The sequence below is a fragment of the Dreissena polymorpha genome, chromosome 4, assembly GCF_020536995.1.
Source record: "Dreissena polymorpha isolate Duluth1 chromosome 4, UMN_Dpol_1.0, whole genome shotgun sequence".
Taxonomy (NCBI): Eukaryota; Metazoa; Mollusca; class Bivalvia; order Myida; family Dreissenidae; genus Dreissena; species Dreissena polymorpha.
The window spans coordinates 42,847,210-42,872,832 of record NC_068358.1 but is presented as its reverse complement, the minus strand read 5'-3'; the positions used below and the strand labels follow the sequence as shown (position 1 = coordinate 42,872,832).

The following is a 25,623-nucleotide window of genomic DNA, read 5'->3' as shown; positions in this document are numbered from 1 at the left end:
ACGATTTTCTCTTATCGTGACACTATACTATTTCGCTAATGATTGTTTTCTCATCTTGGAGGCGAAAGTGGAATTCTGCGAGATGGATTGTAACGCGTAATTGTAACAGGGCCACAATTTGTGTCGTTTGAGCATACAGAGAGTAGTCCAGAATTCCTTACACTGAACAGTGCAACAGCCTTTGAATTGAGCACATACGCAGTGATGTAGCAAAAATTCAGAGGTTGTATCTCGAATCAGCTTATTAAATATTCGAAAATATTCATGCGTGTCTGTTGGCGTTATGTAAAAGTCACTAAGATGAAAACTGAAACAGCTACGCCTAAAAGCGCATGAGTGCTCTATACCTATGTTTATGTTAGCGTTGTTGACACCGTGTGAACTGCTCGGGTAATAAGTAAAGCATAAACAGCAATGTTTATATACTTTTATTCCTCCATATACAAGATACGAAGATTGTTGTATATTTTGAATTTGTATATGGTGTCAAAAATCAAACGTTTTGTACACGGAACTTTCATTATGAATTTATATTCTTGGTGAGATAGTCATTTGATATTAGAAAAAAATATTCCTTTAATATGATGGTGACTGCAAATTTTCTTTATATTAAGTTATCATTACCATTTTTATCATACTTTCTATGCTTTCAGAACTTCCAAAAAGCATGTTGTTTTTATTTTGTCTGAGTTATTTCTATGAAATAATAAGGATGATAAAAAATGCACACAAAACTCGACCCGTGCGCTATGACACACACTTTATAAAGTTGAATGGCGTGTGTTCATTTCAAACTTGCGATTGATTTTCAAAAATGAATTGCGTGTTAAATTATGCAATAGCGAACATCTTCAGTGCCTTCAGCGCTTTGATTCTTTTAATACTGCAGTACCAGTTTGCATGTTGTGGGTAGGTCTGAGTGTAAATAATATGTTCTGTAAATCAAATGAGGGCTAGACTAGACTTGTTCATGTCTAGCTATTAGTGGAGAGGCACCTGTATAATTACCTCCCATGTTTAGTGCAACAGGTTCTTCGGTGCATAACAATCAATGAATGTATGTGCTTTCTAAGATGTCTGATGGTTAATGCATACAAAAATCCCCGTGAAATCACTTAAATTTCACCTGTGAACAGGAACCAGGCAAGGGAAGTGGTCAAAGTTGCTGCTGTAGGCATGTGACTGCTGTTCTCAGGTGACTCCTGTTTAGATGGTTGGTCAGATGATAGTATCATTCTCTTTCAAAGAAGCAAACAACAAAAGCTTAGAATACCTTCTTTCTACATAAAAATCACACAAACATCATTTTCATTAAAACAATCACAAGCTTAAAGGGGCCTTTTCACAGATTTTGGCATTTTTTTAACATATTCATTAAAGGCTTTATATTGATAAATGTAAACATTGGATCGTAGAAGCACCAGTATAAAATCAAGAATAAAATAAAAAAAAGGAAAAGAACATTGGCCGGAGCAGGTTTCGAACCAGTGACCCCTGGAGTCCTGCCAGATTCCTGAAGTAAAAACGCTTTAGCATACTGAGCTATTTCGCCGAATACACATTCTTGACGTATTTTATACCTTATATAAGCAATCTTCGTAGTTTTACAAAATTTAACGACAAAAACAGAACTCTCCAAATTATTCAATCGTTTCGTGTTGCAACGCTTTATAATTTTTAGGTTTTAAAATCGTCAAAAGATGCATATAATGGCTATATTAGAGCATGGTAAATGTTCAGTATTACTGTTTCCTTACAAATATCATAACTAAAACGAAAATTTGCGAATCTGAAACAACTTTTTTCAATTTTGTCAATTTACCAAAGCGTGAAAAGATCCCTTTAACACAACTTATCTTAAATAGGTAACTTGTTTTATGACATAAGATGTTACAAACCACTTTCAATCATTCTCAAAAAAAATAATCACATCTTATCATATCAACATTAACTGATCTTGTTGATGATATATATTTACTGTGATTCAATGTAAAAAGCTTTATTGGAGTTGAAATAAATTATGAGACTTATTAAAGAAATAATATTTTTTTGGAAACCTTCAATTTGGAATTTTTAGATCCCATAGGAAAAGATGTATACTTTTTTTCATTGCGAATTGGTCCCTCAGCTATAGGAACCAAATTTGAATGCAAATAACACTTATTCAAATATCACTGTTTTCTTGATTTCAAGACTGACTGTTTTGAATATATCCACACAAAACCAGCTGCAGGGTGATAGATTTTTAACCAGCTGCAGGGTGATAGATTTTTACATTCATAGCAATTTATTTTGTTTCTCATGAGCGACACTTAATGTATATAATGATGCCCCTTATCTATTAAAACTTGATCTTATTTTTCCAGAAAAATATTTAGTGAGTATTCATAGAAAATAAACTAAAAAATGATGCTTAAGTTTTGCAAACAGTTGTAACTTCTATAGAACTACACATGCCTTTCATCCTGTAGGATTAAATCATGTGTCATCATAATCACTTAAATTTGGAATGTGAAACTTGTCTATTGTCTGGACTGACTCAGAGCTAAACACTGAATATTTAAAAAGCAATATTTTGCTCATGGATATTTGTGTAAATAAGGGATATTTTAAGATAATATTTTAGTGACTCCAATGAAGTCAGTCTGTAGCACACAAAGTATTTCCTTGCTTTAAGCATTAACAGTCAATCATAGAACAAATGACACCACTTCTGAATACAACAATACATCAGGCATCACAGCGTTCATACAGTCTTCTTCCCATTAGCACTTTCTTGACTTATATAGATGATTAGCATCTCTTAGTTTATTTGTCAGATTCCTGTTTCAATTGTACTCCTTATATAGATGATTAGCATCTCATAGTTTATTTGTCAGATTCCTGTTTCAATTGTACTCCCAATCAGTTTAAAGCAGATTATCTGTCAAGCATCTGCCTAAGAGAGCCTTTTGGATTCATTTTACCTGTAAAAGTGACAATACACTCAATAATTTTGCAGCAAATAAGTTCAATATGTCCAATGTCTGTCTAGTTTTGAGGCGAGATACTTCTGTCTGAGCTCTTGCGAGACAATAGATGGCTTTTACACGTGTACTCCATGTTTGGATGCAGTTCGTTATGGGAACCGTCTGGATGCATGCGTGCCGACGGCAGTGGCGAGTGCCTAGGAGACGGTGTCCGAGAGCTGTACGGGGAGTAACGGGAGAGATGGGTCTGCTGCGTGTGCGACATTTCTGTGCAGGAACCTTTATGAAGCATGGACTTAAATTTCTTGTTGTCAAGTTTTGTCATGATGTGGATCCCTGGAGTGGACATGGACTGATTGATACCAACGTCTCGTGGAATACACCAACAGAATGTGCGGATGAAAACGCACCGGAATTTCTGTCCAAAGGCACAGTAAAGAATGAAGTTTATTGCACTGTTGAATGTCACAAGAAAGTTCCTTGTTGACGACAGGATCTCTATTTGGAAAGTGTCCAGTTTACGATTGTGTATTGCGTATATGATATTATACACAAGAGCTGGAATTTGGCAGATCATAAACACCACAACAACGCTAATCAGCATGAGTGTCACATTGTTTTCACGGGCCTGTCGTACATGCATTGTTTTTTGCTGCACTCTTGATCGTCTGACGGCAAGTACAAGGAAGGTGTTGAGGACAGCTAGCAAGCCAAGTGGTATTACTAGCATCACAATTGTATACGTGTACAGAAAGTACACTGTGTTGTACTGGGAATTGTTTGAAAGAGTTGTCTTAATTGCTTTTAAATTCTCTGTGCTGTCAACCTGGTATTCAAACCACCGTACAAAGTTGTAGAGGAGAGCTGCTACAGACACTACTATTACAGCGATCCTAGCGTGAGTGACGGTACACATACTTGCAGCCTTAAGTGGGTAGCCCACGGCGATATACCGCTCTACCGTGAATGACACGGTTATCCATATGGTGCTTGTCTGGGCAATCAGGCAGACTGGGTATACAAACACCACGACGTATGGATGCACATTATTATTGAAAGACTGCGAGAGTTCCGGCAAAGTGATCAAAAGCAATGATCCCAATAGCACAACCATGTCCCAGATAGCCAGGCCGGTCAGAAAAGTGTTTGTTGAGGAATGCATCACTTTGTTTCTAAGTACAATCACAGTTAACGTGTTTCCAATTAATCCAAAAATTATCACAATAATTGAAAGTACACCATCAATAAAGAACTTTATGTTGGACAGCGATAGGTCATTGCTATTGTTGCTGTTGTTCATGGTAGTGTTGGTGATATTGCTGACGTTGTCCATCTTAGCCAACGGTGAGTAGTTGCAGCCAAGGTGATTTATGATTGCTGTGCAGTGAACTCTTGAGTATTCTCAGGATGGCTAGATAACTCGATGTCCTCCTTTCTGCATTTACGCCTCATAAATATGATATTGCTGCAATTCAGCTTCTGAAAATAGACACAAGGAAAAGCGGTTATGGGTCATAAAGCTAATCAAAAAATGCTTTTCTCTTATTAATGAGTATGAACTTGGTATGTTTTTGTTAGCTCACCTTAGCACAACGTGCTCATGGTGAGCTTTTGTGATCGCCTTTTGTCCGTCGTGCATTGTGCGTCGTGTGCCGTCAACATTTGCCTTGTGGACACTCTAGAGGCCACATTTATTGTCCGATCTTCATGAAACTTGGTCAGAACATTTGTCCCTTTGATATCTCGACTGAGTTAGAAACTGGGTCATGCTGGGTCAAAAACTAGGTCACTAGGTCAAAAAAAAGAAAAACCTTGTGAACACTGTAGAAGTCACATTTGATGCCCAATCTTCATGTACTTTTTTCAAAATGTTTGTCTCAATAATATGTTGGTTGAGTTCAAAAATGGTTCCGGTCCTTCGAAAAACATGGCCGCCAGGGGGCGGGGCAGTATTCCTTATATGGCTATAGAGAAACCTTGTGAACACTCTAGAAGTCACATTTTTTGCCCAATCATTATGAAACTTGGTCAAAACATTGATGTCATTGATATCTCGGACGAGTTCGAAATGGTCCAGATCGGTGAAAAAACATGGCTACCAGGGGGCGCCGCCAGGGGGCGCTGCCATGGATCGTTAAAAAAGCATGGCCGCTGGAGGGGGGGGGGTCATTTTCCTTATATTCATATAGTAAAAACAGCTTGTGAACAGCATGTCAAGGGAAGTAACTGCGAAATGGCTTTTGTAAAATATGTTGAATTAACAGGGTTGTCTCCCTTTTTAAAATATTTTTTTAAGCACAAGAAGATTAAGTGGAATTAATTATAAATGATAGTTTTACATTCTGGAAAATAGCAAACTTTTGAATACGTTTTTTACAAATGTATTGTTTGATGATTCTGTACAATATGGCATTCTTTTGTCAAACGATTAAAGCGAGACTATACGATTTTTATATGTGTAAAATTATAATATATTGATAAATACATGTTACAATAACACAAAATAGGCAAGACATTGAAGACGAATTTCATAAAATGCAGCAAAGACAAATTAGCAAAGAATTTGTCTTTTTATTAGGATCGGAGTTAGTGTTCGTGTGTCATATAAATTAAGATTCACATCGTACATGCATGATATACATTCTGGCGAATTTGACTGTACAGACATTTTCGATTTCAGAATTAAATATCTGGCTTATTTCGCGTTTTTCTACACATGTTCTTCTGAACTTTTATTTTAAATTATATTAAAATGTATGACCTTGTTAACACTCTAGAGGTCACATTTATTTTGCGATCATCATGAAACTTGGTCTGAAGAATTGTCCCTATGATATCTTGGATGAGTTTGAAAATGGTTTTTGTTGCTTTAAAAACATGGCCACCAGGGGCGGGGCATTTTTCCTTATATGGCTATATATGGCTTTAGTAAAACCTTGTTAACACTCTAGAGGCCACATTTATTGTCCAATCTTCATGAAATTTGGTCAGAAGATTGGTCTCAATGATATCTTGGATGAGTTCGAAAATAATTATGTTTGCTTCAAAAACATGGCTTCCAAGGGGCGGGGCATTTATCCTTATACGGCTATAGTAAAATCTTGTTAACACTCTAGAGGCCACATTTACTGTCCGATCTTCATGAAACTTGGTCAGAAGATTCATCCCGATAATATCTTGAACCTGTTCAAAAATGATGCCGTTTGATTGAAAAACATGGCTGCCAGGGGGCGGGGCCTTTTTCCTTATATGGCTAAAGTAAAACCTTGTTAACACTCTAGAGGTTTATTTTCTGATCTTCATGAAACTTGGTCAGAAGATTTGTCCCAATAATATCTTGTTATCTCAGGTGAGCGACTTTGGGCCTTTCAGGCCCTCTTGTTTAAGATAATAGCTTATTTAAACAGCCTGTTAATGTTTCCTTATTTGTGTACGTAGATTCATCCCGGGTACTAAATGTATAACATAATTATTGTACTTCCAGGGCTTTTGCCAAAACATCTTTATAACTATAAATATGCAACTATGCATGTATGACATCAAATGTTTTTTTACTTAAAAATATACAAGGATGCATGAAATATACATGAATAATGTAACTATATGCAAAAAAAAAGAAAAATAACAAATAACAATTTTTGTACCTCTATGCCCTTTGAAGGATTTTCATGAAACTTTGCTAAAATGTTACTTTGTGGAGGATTTTAAATAGAAAACATTGCTAAAATATTAAGGTAATTGAGATGATGTGCAAGTCAATAACGCAGGTTCAATGTAAAGGCTGTACAATTGTATTATGAACTAGAAATGGCGCGGCAGAGGCCGACGCGTATCCCCACGCCGCATGTTTGACCCAGGGGCGCCCCAGGGTTGGTAATGGGGCCATGCATAGTTGAGATTGACCGTATTGTCATAAGAGAGGTTCAGTATGAATTTGAAGTGAATCGGTGTAGAAATGAAGAAATTATAGTAAAAGGCAATTTTTGGTGGGTGTGGTCTATGTGGGCGGGGCGCCCCAGGGTTGGTAATGGGGCCATGCATAGTTGAGATTGACTGTATTGTCATAAGAGAAGTTCAATATCAATTTGAAGTGAATCGGTGGAGAAATGAAGAAATTATAGTAAAGGCAATTTTGGGTGGGTGTGGTCTATGTGGGCGGGGCCCCAGGGTTGGTTATGGGGCCATGCATAGTTGAGATTGACCCTAATGTCATAAGAGAAGTTCAGTATCAATTTGAAGTGAATCCGTGTAGAAATGAAAAAATTGTAGTAAATGGAATTTTTTGGTGGGTGTGGCCTATGTGGGCGGGCGCCCCAGGGTTGGGATTGGGGCCATGCATAGTTGAGATTGACCCTAATGTCATAACAAAAGTTCAGTATCAATTTGAAGTGAATCCGTGTAGAAATGAAAAAATTATAGTAAATGGAAATTTTTGGTGGGTGTGGCCTATGTGGGCGGGGCGCCCCAGGGTTGGGAATGGGGCCATGCATGGTTGAGATTGACCGTATTGTCATAAGAGAGGTCCAGTATCAATTTGAAGTGAATCGGTGTAGAAATAAAGAAGTAAATGTAAAATAACCTAAAAAAATGAGTGATAATTTCTGACGCGGCCCCACCCCAACCGCTATAACTTTTGACCCAGGGGTCAGATCAAAATTCCAAATAGTGCAGGGTCGCACATATGCTCATAGCTACCATGTGTGTAAGTTTCAAGGTTCTAGTGCTTTTAGTCTAGGAGGAGATAGTGGCCAGGACGGACGGACAGACAGACGGACGGACGGACGGACGGACGGACGGCGGAGATAACCACAATATCCCCACCTTTTTTTCAAAAAGCGTGAGGATAACAAGAAATATCATTAAAAAAGATATACGGCGTTGATAGTTCAATGAATGAGATCAAGGATAGCGAATGTCTTTTTCTGTGCAGTTCTTAGCTGCATCACACGCAGTACGGGATGTTACGCGGAGTTTTCGCGGCTTATTTTACATTATTACATATTGCTGGTCATATACCTATAGATACAAAACAGAAAACCAAAAGAAGAATGGAAGTGAAATTAAAACATATGAGTCAACACGCGAAGTGTCCGTACATATTTTAAATATTTATAGGCGCGTTCTTCGAACAAACCTGTTTTAGTGGTTTGTCGGGCATTGCTATCTGATTCGATTATTAACAGTATCGAGAATCATCGCGCTCATGCTTAATACATTAGTCAATATGGTGGAATAATTCTTGTTAAATTAATCAAAAATAATATTTATCATTGTATTGTTGAAAACACATTCAGAATCGATTATTGATATACCATAATTATATCGCTGAATATCTTCATTTAACATATTTCTGTTCTAAAGAAAATTCCAGGTCACCTAGTTCACGGATAGCGTCTATATTATATAACGACTATTTTACTGGCCGCGAACTCAGGTCAGCACATAAGGTAGTCGTGAAGACGCAGCGATGACCTGTAAATAAACTCTGGTACCTTGCGGGTTGAAATACAATGCATTAAAGTGAGGCCGCGCTTCCACTGCTCTTTATACTTTTACATGTTAACAATGTTGACAGGAATATGGAAGTAAGTACTAAATATGAGAACATAGCCTTTAAGTATAAACGCTTTTGCGCTCGCAATCCTCTGAAAATAAAAGGTGCACGCACAAACTGTATTGATGTCGAGAGTTGAGTGTAAAACTGTTCTATCTATTAAGCCTTTTCATTAGAGATAACATTGTTTCATGCAGTTAAACAGTGTTACAAAGGCGCGGATATGTTTCCAATGTTCTGGTGGTATACTCAAATCAGCCAATGGAATAAATGAAATGTATTCATTCGTACCTAGCCGCGGGAAATTTTATTTGAATTTTATTGGACACTTACAAAGGTCAGGTAAGGTGAAAAGCTGGCTTATACAGCTACGCCGAAAAAATTGAAAGCAAAAGGCAATGAAACTATATTGTAGACTAAATTGCTGCTTGTCAGTTTGATGTTCCAACTATATATGAGAAAATGATATTTGATTTGATTTGTGCATTTGATTGTGTAATCATTTGAGCACCGATGCCTGCTGAGCAGAAAATTACCCCTGGTATAACACATATCAAATTTCCAAAACTGTAATAATGCATAAACACATTCCTTTTTGTTCTTGGCCAAAAACAGTGCAGAAATAAATACATCTTTGGTTATCAATGCTAATTTAAGATCTAATATCAAACTGAAATGCCTTGGGATTAATGCTTGATGAACATAATTAGATATATGGCAGTCATGGTGGGAGCAAATTTGCAAGGCATTTGTCAGTTCCAAATGGTCTATCACTTTTAGGCCAGTGACATGACTATAGAGACTGTATACTAAAACAAGTTAAAATCAAAGTACTGGCAGTACTGGTGTGACGATGCTTTTGAAGAGGATGGATATAAAACATCAATTTAAGTTTATCTCTATCACCACAATTGTGTATGTTGATACGAACATTTGGGTACGATAAAAAATTTGGGTACGAAAATTTTGGGTACGAAAAAAAAATTTGTACACAAATTTTTTGCGTACGAAACATTTTTGGTACGAAAAAAAGTTTAGGGGTACGGGGAAGTAGAACCCGTGGGTAACTTGACCCATTGAGCGAAACTGGGAGGCGGGTCACATTCTTGTTCATTAAGTATGGCAATACATTCATGATGATTCTCGAAAGTAGGTATGAGCACATAGCCGGACCATGTGAGCTCAATCGTATGAGCACTTGACTATCCGAGTTCGCCCACGAACATATGGATAAGTTAACTAATAGCGAAATGACCTTATACATGTATATGCTGAAACAATCGAACAAAATATCAAACATGGTATGTACACTCAGGTGGTTGTGTAATTTCTGTTAGAATATCGTATTCAATATGTAGATTTTAAATGATTGTGCCCGCACTTGAGTTTGTTGCCTTGTTTGAGTCTATACGCGCCTAGGCTGCACCCAGTGTGTGTATTTGTGTTTTTCCAAGGTAATGAGTTACCTCCGCGCTGAGGCTGCATAATGTTGGGACCCGGGGTGTGTCCAGCACTCCTACCTAATAAGATTAGATTGACGACAGTTGGGCCGAATTTTGAATGATAGCTGCAATTTCCAGCTATTTGTTTTGTACTGAAATACTTTTAAATTTTTTATATGGTCAAATGCTGCGGGGGGGGGGGGGGGGGGATGAGATTTTCCGGAAAAAACAACTGTCAGGAATGGTGACCACAAAATATACAAATTATAACATTGCACCGGAAGCGGGAATCGAACCGGTGTCGTAAAGGTGAAAAAGCGAACGTCCTTACCACTGCGCTAGCGGGACGGACAATTACGCAAGGAAATGTTGTTTTATCTATATATATCATAGCAGTGCAGCGTTTACAATTTGCAGGTTCGAAATCGTTCGCATTCTTTAGTTTTGTGATCACATAAAAAGTTAATTTTACATGTTTTTATTTGCAATTTATTTACTAAATCGAGAACAAATATCAAACAAAATAGAGAAAATATATAGTTGTTTCATTGGTCCATAAAAATAAAATGGATGTAAAATTACTAATTTGAAATTAACGTTCTGATACACTTATTGAATCTGTTTCCCCAGGATATGCTGTTCTATTAATATTTACCTTTATCAACACGAACGACAACTCTGCTAGGAGAATGTTATCAATGAAAATCAACGAGCAATCTCCAAGCAGTGGCGAATGCCAAGGGAAGTAACTGAAAAATCGAGTTATCTCAATCGGACTGGCTCGGTCTTTTACATAGGGCGCCATTGTGAAGATTTTTTTTACTGGTTATCAAACCTTGGACGCTGCTGTTCCAGCATCGTCAAATATATTCCTCCCAAACCACAAGGCCCGGATGTTCAATTTGATTTAATTTGTTGTTAATTTGGTATATGTTATTGTATCAAGGTACTTGACTCCATGTGTGTCCCTATGGTCAGAGCTGGCCACATTACAGGAGTACACACAATTTACAATTCATTATCTCCACGCTTTTAAAAGCATGGGGATATTGTATTGGTCTCCATCTTTCTGTCTGTCCGTTCGGCCACTATCTCCTCCTACACTATTAGCACTAGAACCTTGAAACTTACACACATGGTAGCTATGAGCATATGTGCGAAGGTGACAGCGCCGGAATTTTGATTTGACCCCTGGGTTAAATGTTATGGGTAAATAAATGGGTAAAAAAACTCATTTTACGAACAACATGCGACGCACATGATAATAACTTTTGACCCAGGGGTCAGATCAAAATTCAAAATAATGCATTGTTGCATATATCCTCATAGCTACCATGCATGTAAGTTTCAAGGTTCTAATGCTATTAATGTAGGAGGAGATAGTGGCCGACCACGCCCACTCAAAATTTTGTTTAAAAATAACTTCTTCATTTGTTCACCAATTGAATTTAAATTAATACTGGACATCTCTTTTGATAACACGTAAATGTTGTTTTTTATTGCCATGACTACATGGTCACATACATGGCGGCATGGATACATTACTGATTTTTTAAATTCTGTAATATAATCATTAATTTTAGGGAAAAGTTTTAAAGAAAGCAAACAGTAAAATTGATCAATAAAACATTATGTTTGGTATGAACAGGGACTTGCACTTGTCATGGCACAATATGATCTGTAGTTCAGCTCATCTGATATATCATCCAAATCAATACGGATCTTAATTAAACCAATTCATCATCATATCTGATCACCACCAACATCATCAGCCTCATTAACATTATATGTCAACATTGTCATCGGCATAATGGCCTGCCACCACTTCTGTTGATATCACCAGCTGAGGGATAAATATCTGATTGATGCTTACAAATGTTGTACACTCCAGTGTCAGGAAAATATTCATATTAAGGCTCTATAAGAGTATTAGGAGCATTTGAATCCAAGATGCCAAATCTGATATTACATATTCAAGACATGGTGTATCCTAACTGAAGATATCAGTGTTTTAAGGTAATTGCTGCCTGGACATTTCACATCAGACTCTCTCACTATGATTTTGATCTAGTACTGATACATTGACATCAAAGTGACAGTCCCTGTGGAACCAATAGACATGCAGGCTGTATTATCCAGCAAGTGTCTGTAATCTGAAGGATGATAAGTGTTATGTTGGAGATGTCATAGTATAATTGCAGAACTAGATTTGGTGTTGTAAGTCATTTCATCTACATGGTAGAAATATGGAAATGAAAAGATGCAGTTTTCTGCTAAGGCTGTGAAACTGCTATTTTATCCAGTAATTTCATAAATGTGGACCCATAATTGCGATTTATGTCGCACACAAAATGTGTGACATGAATTGTCAATGATGCCAAAAAAATCCTGATGAAAATCAAATTCCTGAACAAATACAAAGTACACATACAATTTCAGTTTAAGATATGCCTTCTGATTGGCTGAATACAATCTGGTACTTTCACTTTAGCTGATAGAAATAAATATTGCACTTGAGATATTTCCATGCATTGTTTAATATTTGATTTGTTTACAACGATGGCGATTTCTACACGGAAAAGTGCAGACTGTGCATTTAATTTGATCTAGAATATTTTTTTGCAAAAAAGCACAAAACTAAAAATCTCTTTTGGTTAATGATACAAATAAGTTGGTGGCGTGCTGTGTGAAGTCATATTCATACAATCTGTTTTGATTTAGGAAGTTCTGGAAAGAAAATAAAAAAGTGACAGTATCCAGAATTGCAAGAAAAAACAACAATAATTTCACAAAATCCTAAATTAACTTTGAAACTAGAAGAGCTCATTTGCCATGAGTATGATTGTAAAATACAATAGATATGTTTGCTGTTTATTATTAGTTTTATACACAAAAGTATGACATTTTTTAGTTGAAAATCATTAAATATAAGTTGTTTTTTGTGTCTCAAAAGTATGCAAATGTGCCCAAGTTGTTATGAGATGTGAAGAAGTTGTCCCATCTCTTTTGTTACCTTGGCAGAATACTAAATATTTGTAGATTTGTTTTTTTGTTAAATGTTTTTTTTCTTTAATAAATAATAGGATGCATGAAATATACATGAATAATGTAAATATATGCAAACAAGTGAAAAGGAACGAATAACAATTTTTGTACCTCTATGCCCTTTGAAGGATTGTCATGAAACTTTGCCAAAATGGAGGATTTTAAATAGAAAACATCGCTGAAATATTAATTAAATTAAGGTTATTGAGATGATGTGCAAGTCAATAACGCAGGCTCAAGGTAAAGGCTGTACAATTGTATTATGAAAAAATTGAAAGTAAAAGGCAATGGAACTATATTGTAGACTAAATTGCTGCTTGTCAGTTTGAGTTTCCAACCCATGTTATATGAATAAATGATATTTTATTTTGATTTGTGCAGTTGACTGTGTAATCATCTGAGCACTGTTGCCTGCTGAGCAGGAAATTACCCCTCGTATAACAGATATCGAATTTCCTATACTGTAATAATGCATAAACACATTTCTCTTTATTCTCTGCCAAAAACTGTGCAAAACTAAATACATCTTTGGCCATCAATGCTAATTTAAGATCTAATATCAAACTGAAATGCCTTGGGATTAATGCTTGATGAACATAATTAGATATATGGCAGTCATGGTGGGAGCAAATTTGCAAGGCATTTGTCAGTTCCAAATGGTCTCTCACTTTTAGGCCAGTGACAAGGCTATAGAAACTGTATACAAAAACAACTTAGAAATATATTCCCCCCAAACCACAAGGCCCAGATGTTCAATTTGATTTAATTTGTTGTTAATTTGGTATATGTTATTGTATCAAGGTACTTGACTCTATGTGTGTTCCTATGGTCAGAGCTGGCCACATTCCTGGAGCGCACATAATTTATAATTCATTCAGATTGATTTTACTTTAACAGAGTTACAGTATAGACGAAATTCCACGTGCCTCAAAAATGTAACCTTGATGAGTGACAGGGACTATTTCATGTAATTGATAAAAATTTACATTATTTTTTAAATTGATAAAAAATATTTTGTATAAAACAATACGCAGAACATTGAAGCAGTGTTTAAATAAATGCTTCTATGTGTAATGATTAATACAAAATTATTTCTAATTTTAAAATGACATAAAACTGTATAGCAACCTTTCAATTGATGTGTTTTTGTCTTTGAAGGCATTAATGTGCAATAAATAATAGGTACATGTTTTTATGGATGTAATCATATATCACAGAATGCGCTATGTGATGGATATAACGTTCTTCTACTTCACATAAGCACCATTGTTTCCACTGTGTGGGTCGCCCAGATACTGTCCCATGGAGGGCCTTATGGTTCCAATCCCAAGGGTTTACCACTGGCATAATTTAAACTGGTTAGCAAGGAATGGTTAAACCTTTATTTGCACATTTGGAGACATTACCATTTGTGTCTTAGAAACAATAGCACTGAGTGTTTAATTATGTTCATTGAATTACTAAAACATCAGTTTTGTGACTTATGCTCTTCAATGCTTTTTGTCCTGTAATTGGAACATAGGCATTTCATTGAATATCATTACCTACATTATGTATTCTTGTCTTTTGCATCCTTTCCGAAAACTAAGGTATAACGGTAACGTCCAAACAGGATTACAGGAATCCAAGCAATTTGTTCGAAGAGTCATTTTGTCCACAGTTAATGGGTTTTGAAAGAGACTTGTTGTCAGTTTGACAAATTGACAATTTTCAAAAGTATTTAATGGGAAAAAAAGAATGCACATATCATATTAAAAGAAGTAAAATAACACTCCTGACTTAGAAATATGTTGAAAATTAACATTTGCTAATACTGTTATTCCTCTCATTTTTTGGACACTTAAAATTAAATTATTTTGTTCCGGTCAGAAATTAAGATACAGAAAATATTCAAAATAACAGGTGTCAGAAAATTTAGAGACTATTAAATGTCAGAAAATTATAATTATATTGAAATAAAAGCAATAAATCAATGCACAATAGTATTTCTACTTCACAACTTTGGTAAATATTGCCTGAAATCATACAGAACAAAAAAGTAAAAACATTAAACATACTGCTTCCTTAAAAAGAAGATATTTTTTTTATGCTGTTGGGTGAAGCAATTGTTTTCTACTGGTAAACATCAGGTTATTTACCCAAGTACGCAAATGTTATGGTCCATTTCCCTCAGGCATGCGTCTCCCAGGTTTTATGACCTTAATCCGTTTGTAAAATTCAATGACCGAAGTGTCACAAGATAAGCGAATACAGTGCTGAAACGTGGTAAAGTAGCGCTGTAAAATAAACTGTCTGAAAATTTAGAGTAATTAATGATAGGCAAAAATGCGCATGTCTGAAAATTAAGAGTCACAAAAAATAATTATTTTGGCCAAAAAAGGGGGTGTTTGCAAACTTAAAATGTCAGAGTTATTACAGTAGATAAAAATGAATGCAATCAGTAAACTTGTTTTTTTCACTTTTCATTGATAAAATTGAAAATAAATCTATGAATACTTATATAGTGCCAGTCTAGCTGCAATCTGCTGGGTAGAACCATTCTAGCTGCGATCTGCGAAGGAAAAACCAGTCTAGCTGTGATCTGCTAGGTAGAACCAGTCTAGCTGCGATCCGCTAGGTAGAACCAGTCTAGCTGTGATCTGCTAGGTAGAACCAGTCTAGCTGCGATCTGCTAAGGTAAAACCAGTCTAGCTGCGATCTGCTAGGTAGAACCAGTCTAGCTGCGATCTGCTAAGGTATAACCAGTCTAGCTGCGATCTGCTAGGTAGAACCAGTCTAGCTGTGATCTGCCAGGTAGAACCAGTCTAGCTGCGATCTGCTAAGGGAAAACCAGTCTAGTTGCGATCTGCTAGGTAGAACCAGTCTAGCTGCGATCTGCTAAAGGTAAAACCAGTCTAGCTGCGATCTGCTAGGTAAAACCTGTATAGCTGCAATCTGCTAGGTAAAACCTGTCTAGCTGCGATCTGCTAGGTTAAACCAGTTTAGCTGCAATCTGCTAGGTAAAACCAGTCTAGCTGCGATCTGCTAGGTAAAACCTGTCTAGCTGCAATCTGCTAGGTAGAACCAGTCTAGATGCGATCTGCTAGGTAGAACCAGTCTAGCCGCAATCTGCTAGGTAGAACCAGTCTAGCTGCGATCTGCTAGGTAGAACCAGTCTAGCTGCGATCTGCCAGGTAGAACTAGTCTAGCTGTGATCTGCTAGGTAGAACCAGTCTAGTTGTGATCTGCTAGGTAGAACCAGTCTAGTTGTGATCTGCTAGGTAGAACCAGTCTAGCTGCGACTTGCCAGGTAGAACCAGTCTAGCTGCAATCTGCCAGGTAGAACCAGTCTAGCTGTGATCTGCTAGGTTTTAGGTTCTAACTATTTGTCTGATCATATTTAAAGCCTAGTTGGCTTCCCTAGCTGTCTAGGACATCATATTTCTTGTCCAGGGCATATCTTGAAAACTATAGGAGAGTAACCATAATGGTTACCTAATTAGGAATATCTATTGTTAGAAAGTGCAGTGCACTTGAACCGTAAATCTTGCTTTGTTAATTTTATAAGGTCAATTTTGTCCTGTTAGCATATCTTGAAAACATAGCTATCAACTTTAAACTTAATAGGTATGGGGCATATGCAATGCAATATGACCATGACTCTTGCTTCCATGCTTTGAGAGGGATTTCTATTATTTTATTTCCGAAACATGTCTTGAAAACTATAAAAAGGGGATGAGCAACAAAAACATAACTCTTGCTTCCATTTTTTTTAATAAATTGCCATATGCTATTTTTCATTACTATAATTTTGTCCTGAGCATATGTTGAAAACTTATTGGTATAGGTAGATCACAATGAGGGGGAAATGTAGTGGTATTGGTATAGGTAGATCACAATGAGGGGGAAATGTAGTGGTATTGGTATAGGTAGATCACAATGAGGGGGAAATGTAGTGGTATTGGTAAAGGTAGATCAAAATGAGGGGGAAATGTAGTGGTATTGGTATAGGTAGATCACAATGAGGGGAAAATGTTCTTTTGTAATATCTCAGCTATTGCCCTTGCGTATGCTCATGCTGAAAATTGTCCATATCTTGACTATGATGTGCGGTATTAAGATGAAAGAAGATGGCATCATTTAGATAACAGTTTTTAAAACTGATTAGCTAAAGCAGCATTTGGACAACTTTCTAATTTTTGTATAGCTAGAATGGATTTTCAAATAATGGGAGAAGACATAAGTATGATGAGTCAAAATCTTCTGTGTAAGTAGAAGGTTCCTAGAATCATTGTCAAGGATACAATTCAATAAAGAGGTCAAATTAATCCTTAATATTTTTCTCAGTCTTTACTTTGTCTAGCATTGATTGATTTTGTATATAACTGAGCAGAAGAGAACATGCATTGTGAGACTTACTGTTACACGTAAGGAAAAGGTACCTGGGCTCAAGTTAAAGCGAGATTATACAATTTGGTAAATATTTATGAATGATATAAAATGTGTAAAAAACTTATTATACATATATTTCAATATAAATTAAAATAAAAGATAAGAAGAACATGTGTAGAAAAATGCGAAATAAGCCAGATATTTAATTCTGAAATGTCTGTACAGTCGAATTCGCCAGCATGTATATCATGCATGTACGATGTGAATATAAATTTTGTTTAACGGTTCATTTTAAATTCCTGCAACGATATATATTCATACTACACACAAACACTAACTCTGATCCTAATAAAAAGATGAATGCTTCGGTTATTGTAGGAAAATATGTACAAAATATCTACGTCTTAATCGGCTTGGGGTGCTAATTTGCTGCATTGTATGAAATTCATCTTCAATGTATAATTTTTCTTGCCTATATTATATTGTACCATATTTTTATCAATATAACAATTTAACACATATACAAATCATATTCTCTCGCTTTAAAGGTAACAGTTCAAGGAAAATATATGAAACTTACAACTTTTTTTTTTTCTTAGTGTAACATTAATGAATTTTTAATGTAGGCATAGGAAACTGCTGTTTGATTGATTTGGGTGGATGGGGTGAGATTAATGATAATGAAATATGCTCGTACAAAAAGTTATTGAAAACAGTCAGCCGAAAGCAGGCCGATCTCAAGAAGAAAATTTGAATTAAAAAAAAAAAGATTTATGATGTTGCCATTTACACGTTTGGATTAAAATGAGAAAGTTTTAAGTACAATGTAATGACAATTTAAAAAGAATGGCTTTAAAACCCTACTGAGTGTTATTTTATATGTGAATTTATAGTTTATGGTGTACTTGCTTTAATGGAAGGTGTACTCCATGTTGAAAAAAACATCTGTCTTGAGGTATTTGATTGTGCATTTAATTAGCTAAAGCTCATTTTCATGCATAATGATGCATAAGACAAGCAATATTACAGCTATTCATTGAATGGTTTGTATTATAATGTTTTAAAACCAGCATCACAATCTGTGCTTTGGCTCTCGTGCAAACATAAAAGTGCGAAATATCAATATTAGCAGCTGTCTACAATTATTCAGTCAAAACAGTTGATACCATTTAAACATAATCATTTATTGTGAGAACTTTAACAAATAAGTTGTTTAATGTTTTAACCTTAAATTTGATTATCAAGTGCATAGCTCAAAAGACAAAATTTAATAAAGGTTCAAACATGGTCCACAAAGATTGGCAACTATCCCTTGTTATTTTATTTCACAAAAATTTTCCTCGAAGGCCCGAATTCCGTAGGGGTCCGAATTCCGGTGACATTTGTTTTTGTCTCGTATCACGAGAGTTAAGATGACGTCACGCACGCGCAGTTCGGTAAATATTGACAGATGCCAACGCAACTGTCACCTAAGAAAAGACGCTCGAAATGAGACCAAAACAGGTAACACTCGTGTATAATGTTTCTGACACCTTAATTTGTATGTTTTCTACTATTCCTAATTCATGGCTCCCTTTAAACCCCTTTATTTGGTCCCAAACTCGCTTTTAAACATGTGACAGTCCGTTTGCATCATCGGCTGGAGTTGACTCGTAGAAGTAGACCGGAAGTTTTCGTTTTTTCCATTATGCCAACCATTTTTTTCTATTAGGTTGCTGGTCGTATCCCTTAGACTACTTTTTCATATTTTTTCAAGTATATGCAATTTATTGCTGAATGTGAAGATCATGAAGAATAAACTGCTGGCACATATGAATTGTAAATAAGTTAACCTATTTATGTGTTTGACTGTTAAAAGAGTTATTTTAAAAGAATATTTAGAAGTTGGAGCTCTAAGGAGGGGTGACACTTTACTCTGTTTGTGTTGTGATAAGGAAGAAAAAACGAATGAAAATACAAATGCATAAACTAATTGTAAATAAGTTTATATATTTTGACTGTTATAAAAAAAAAAGAAGAATATTTCCAAGTTAAAAAAAAATACAGAAAAACTAACAAATAGCAGTTGCTTGGCCTGAATACAGCATTAGGTTTGAGTAATTTCCCTTTGAATGGCGTCACCGGAATTAGGTCCTCTCTAAAAAATGGCAAACAGCTTCGACCGGGGCTACTTTACGAAGCCGAATCTTATTTATTTAAAAACATATTTGCCAAATTCGGTTTGGTAAATGTAAATAGAGGATTTTTCCATCAAGGTATGTACACAATTTTGTGTTGTGTTTGTTTACTTTCACTTCGTTTTAAAAATCGATCTTACCCCCACGGAATTGGTCCTTTGAGGATACTTTTGGTGATTTTTAAATGCATACACACCCATGTATATTTAAAGCATCCATTTTTTTGGTCAGATATTCAAAATGAGAAAAACATTTAATTGACTTACCACTCAGCAATTAAGTCTTTATTATATTATATCTGTGTGTATTTTAAATGTGATTTAAGTGAAATTCTTGAAATTACGGATGAAAAGCATTACAAGTGCTGGGGTGGGAAATTTCCAATACCTGGTTGCAAAGGCAACTTGAATTATTTAAAATACTTGCCAGATTTAGTTTTGGGGGATTTCATATCATCAGATATTGTCTGGTTATATGTTTGACGAATCAATATGTATATGAAGTACCCCTGCGAAACGTTTTACAACTGTTCTATAAAATTTCTAGAATTGTTCTGGAACAAATGACTAGAAGTGTTCTGGAATCATCCTTAAAATGGTCTAGAATGATTAAGAACAGTTGTTGAACGTTAAATGAGAATAATTTGTAGAACAAATAGTTCTAAAACAGTTCTGAAGGTTTGTTCTAGAACAATTCTTGAACCATTGTTCTAGAACTATTCCAGAATTGTTCTTGTAAAATTTCCAGAACTGTTTTAGAACAATTGGTCTAGAAATTATTCTCATTTAATGTTCAACAACTGTTCCTAAAAAATTTGAGTAGATTTTCAGTATGATTGTTCTAGTCGGTGTGTTCCAGTACGATTCTAGAAATGTTTTAGAACAGTTCTGAAGGTTTGCTTCAAGTAAGTCTGGAACAAATGTTCTAGAACAGTTCTAGGACATTGTTCCCCTCAGAACATGTAACTGAGAACTATTCATCAGGAATAACCTGATTACCTTGCCCAACTGGTGGGATTATTGATCTTAACTTCCATTATTAAATAAAGTTTATAAAAGAAAATATATAAACTTTATTTAACTACAACAATATACTTCAAATAGTTACGCAATTAGAAAAAATAAGTATACTATTGTTCACACCAATATTATATATAAACAATAAGTATAATTAATCTAAAAAAGAACATTTTAAAGGGAGGTAATATCACACTGTTACACATATTTATTTTAAATATGTAGAACAATTGTAGAAAAATTGTAGGCCTTGGTTCTAGACCCGTTCTATATGTGCTCTTATTCCCCATTATAACTTTTGTAGAACTTACTAATTTGAAATTGAAGTCAAATTATCATTGTCTGAATTAGTTTATTTTAAATATGTAGATCTAGAACAATTGTAGAACAATTGTAGACCTTGGTTCTAGACCTGTTCTATATGTGTTATTATTCCCCATTAGAACTTTTGTAGAACTTACTGGTTCTTAAAGAGTTCTAAATGTGTTCTAGAACTACATTTTAGAACATTTTTAGAAATTTCTTGAACTTATTTCGTCCTTGAAATGTTCTAAAAATGTTCTTGTATACTATTGGGACAGTTTCAGAACTAAGCCTTGTTCCACAAATGTTATGGAATTATTCTAGAAAACTGTTCTGGAACAATTCCAGAACTAAGTTCTAGAACACAAATATGAAACATTCTAGAACTGTTCTTGATGTTCTAGAACAGTTCCAGAACCGTTCCAATTTCGAGAACAAATTTTCGCAGGGGTAACAGTAAATGGACATTTAACACTATCCCAGCAAGAATTATTTATGACTATATAAAACTCCAATAGTTTCACCCAAAATTGTCTCAGGTAATAAAAATAATACTGCAAGTTGCAGTAGGGCTAGTGAACATTCTACCTTAATTTATTATGATTTGTTAATGTTCAGTGCTAGTATTGGAATATTTTAAGTGAAGACAGGAAATATTCCTGAGAACACAGTCTTGATTAGTTGGGTGTGACTGCCTCAAAACTGCTCCATTATAGCATGAAGCTAGCTGAACATGGCTAAGAAGTACAATTGATGATGGCGCCACATGACGGGAACTTCAAAGGCAATGAAAGGTGCATAATAACAATACTAATAAACAAATAATCTTAAAAATTGCTTGCTATTGCTTTATGTCAAAAAAATGTAATACCCAGGTAAAAAAATGCTGCTGTTAATTAAGAATAATTTTCTTCTGTTGGCAACCAATTAAATTTTTTTCTTATATTTACGTATGAATTTTATGCCAAGTTAATGATTATAAAACAATAACGAAAAATAGGAGAAAGTCAACACATATTTGAGTAGGATATAATAGATAACCCCGCTAACAAAGTACTAGAGGGGATATATTGGAGTTATTATTTCTGTCAGTCAGTCAGTCTGTCAGAATAAAATGTTACAAGACTGTGGCGAAAACTACTTATCATTTGTCAAGCATCTGAACCGAAAACTTAAAATTTATCATCAACATAAAGTGTATAGATATAATTGCAAGATAACACAATTTTCACATGCAGTGGTCTGCCTATTTCTGAATTACGTGTCCTTAAACTCTAAGCAAGGCTGCTATGCCTGTGCCAAATATGTAATTAATAATGTAGGTCTCTGTTTCGCAATACATGTTTACTGTCAATCCAATATACCGCACTCCATTTTAACACGGAGTCCAATATTAAACCGCTGGTGGTTGGGTTTCTGATCCCCTTTTTTCTCCAAGATTCCAATTCTGTCTCAAATTTTCTGGAAATTAAAAATGGCTGCGACAATTGCACTACTTGATTAATGCTTTATTGTAATCGAATAAAATATAAGGCTAACACTTACTGGTAAAATCTGACAGTTGAAGTGGGATGATCTATGGTCTGGTGCTAATAAAGGTGTGAATAATAGCAGATGTCTATCATGTTTGAAATTCTAATAATGTTTCTATGTATGTGCTATCTATCTTCTGAATCATTGAGAATTCTGTCTACTTTATCTATTATTTTTTATTTCAATTTTTATTTGTAGATGTTATTTATTGTCCCCTACGAGTTTCACAACTCGGGAGGGGACTTATGGTTTGCGTTCTGTGCGCCTGTGAGTCTGTCTGTCACACTTTTCTGGATCCTGCGATAACTTTAAAAGTTCTTCATATTTTTTCATGAAACTTGAAACATGGAAGATGGCAATATGGACATTATGCATGTCATTTCATTTTGTTCTTACGTAAAAAATTCTGGTTGCTAGGGAACAAATAAAAAAATAATAATCTGACAATTGTGGAGTCGGTAGGGGACATATATTGCTTGTCAATAGTCTTGTTTAAATATCTGATGAAATGCAAACTTAAATGTTGCAGGAAGAGAAAACTGACAGTTATCAACCAAAAATGTGTATGTTTAATTCAATTTAAATTAATACTCACTGTCCAATTGGTACAATTTGATCTGGACGTTGCCTTATACTTGCACATTGGGTTACCTGATTTTTGTATGTTTAATGTGAAAACACTGTCTCATAATTGACTGTACACTTTACAATTTTGAACAAAGGTATATATGTTTGTTGTTATAAAATTCCTAAATATTAATTATAAAGATGTAAATTAAGCATTTAATTGCCAGTTTTATTAAGATTAAACACTTATCAATTGCAATTGATAACCCCAAATTAACCAACAAAAGATTTATATTCTACAGGTGTATATGGTTAATAATAAATTTTATTTTGTTGAAGAAGTTAATGTTGCAGACTTCATTTACTTACCGGTAGATAGAAAGTTTGATGCCAACAGTTTCTAAATATTATTTTCACTTTTTCATCATTTTGTAGTTGTTACTTCTGATGCTACATGTTTTTTGTTGTATTAAACATTTCATGTATATGATTAAGCACATGTCCCTTAATAATATTACTATGAAATGTGCAACAAAGGCCTCTATAATATGACCTGTTTATAAAGAACTTCCTATTGCATCGTCAACTACACACCATATATATCATATATATTCAATGGATTTTGATCATTTGCAATAGCACACATGTCATTGAAAAAATGTCAATTGCAAAAACTTTCACGTAGCTGAAGGTTATATCATATTTTGTCAAATAATGGAACAATAATTGAATGAAGTGAACCATTATTGGATATGATGTGATTTTCCCAGGCAAAAACCTATTATGCGAACATCATTCGAAAAAGGGTCCTTGGCGCATCCTGGTAATTTTAAGCAACCCTGTCTGCAAATGAGACCACGATACCTAGGGTATTATAGTGGACATTGTAGCTCCCGACCAGGTCGTCATATGCATTAAGACCCTTTTTGCAAGACATGGGTCATATGTCAGTCTACCACTGAATACTTTGATCAGTATGCAATGGCTCTCTTGTCCTGAAATGTATATTATTAAAATCCTGCTTTATAAACACAACTTTATTATGCCCCCCTTCGAAGAAGAGGGGGTATATTGCTTTGCTCATGTCGGTCTGTCGGTTGGTCGGTCTGTCTGTCGGTCAGTCCGTCCACCAGGTGGTTGTCAGACGATAACTCAAAAACGCTTAGGCCTACGATCATGAAACTTCATAGGTACATTGATCATGACTCACAGATGACCCCTATTGATTTTGAGGTCACTAGGTCAAAGGTCAAGGTAACTGTGACCCGAAATAGTAAAATGGTTTCCGGATGATAATTTAAGAACGCTTATGCCTAGGATCATGAAACTTCATAGGTAGATTGATCATGACTAGCAGATGACCCCTATTGATTTTCAGGTCACTAGGTCAAAGGTCAAGGTCACGGTGACCCGAAATAGTAAAATGGTTTCCGGATGATAATTCAAGAACCCTTATGCCTAGGATCATGAAACTTGATAGGTAGATTGATCATGACTAGCAGATGACCCCTATTGATTTTCAGGTCACTAGGTCAAAGGTCAAGGTCACGGTGACCCAAAATAGTAAAATGGTTTCCGGATGATAACTCAAGAACGCTTATGCCTAGGATCATGAAACTTGATAGGTACATTGATCATGACTGGCAGATGACCCCTAATGATTTTGAGGTCACTAGGTCATAGGTCAAGGTCACAGTGACCCGAAATAGTAAAATGGTTTCCTGATGATAACTCAGGAAAGCTTATGGCTAGGATCATGAAACTTCATAGGTACATTGATCATGACTCGCAGATGACCCCTATTGATTTTCAGGTCACTTGGTCAAAGGTCAAGGTCACAGTGACAAAAAACATATTTACAAAATGGCTGTCACTACAACTTAGAGCCCATATGGGGGGCATGCATGTTTTACAAACAGCCCTTGTTAAAACATACATTTTTACATTTTTGGCTTTTATCTTCCTGAGTGAACTATGCTATTTGACATTTTGCTTTTTTCTGATATAATTGACCTACAATATGTAAATGTTGAACTATATCACACTAAAATTTAATTATCTTTATAAATTTTGTAACTCTGGTGTTCGACTCTGGCTAAAATTTGGTAAAATACCTAAAAATGAATGATCTCAGCTGACAAAATATTGTTCAGGCTATGATAGTAAATGCTAGGTACTTTACAGCAGCTCAGTCTTTTGGCAAATTGTAATGGGATAAAATTGCCATCAACTTGTATTTTCATAAAAAGTTGGAAATTACATTGACAGTTTGGTTCAGATTTATCAGGCCAATTTGCATTATACAAACAATTCAGGAGTTTTATCCTAAAAGGTTACTGTCAAGGGTGTTTTGTGGGAAAATTTAAATTATGAATTGGTGAAAATGAAAAATTGGAAAAACAGGTGTACAAATTTAATGAGAATGTATGATTTTGTAGATTGTTTTTATCATGTGACTCCATAACTCCAGGGAATAATCTACATGTGCGTCCCGCGTCTATGACGCACAAATATCGAAATAGACGCATGGTTTTGAAATATGTTTGTCCATTCGGACGAATTTCTGAACTGTATTCGTTAACGCATATGCGAATCACGATAAGTGTGAACCATCTTTTGTACGAGTCAAGAGTGTAGCAATGAACG

At 35.3% G+C, this 25,623-nt stretch overlaps 2 protein-coding genes across 16 annotated transcripts in view; one reads left to right on the top strand and one right to left on the bottom strand.

Annotated features, from left to right (window-relative positions):
• Positions 1-25,623, top strand: part of LOC127879225 (focadhesin-like) — a 444,547-nt gene that overhangs the window by 72,708 nt on the left and 346,216 nt on the right. The window lies entirely within an intron of this gene.
• LOC127879250 (FMRFamide receptor-like) lies at positions 2,491-4,422 on the bottom strand. The gene has a single exon (XM_052426009.1). The coding sequence runs from the start codon at positions 4,300-4,302 to the stop codon at positions 3,031-3,033; it is 1,272 nt and encodes a 423-aa protein (XP_052281969.1). The 5' UTR covers positions 4,303-4,422; the 3' UTR covers positions 2,491-3,030.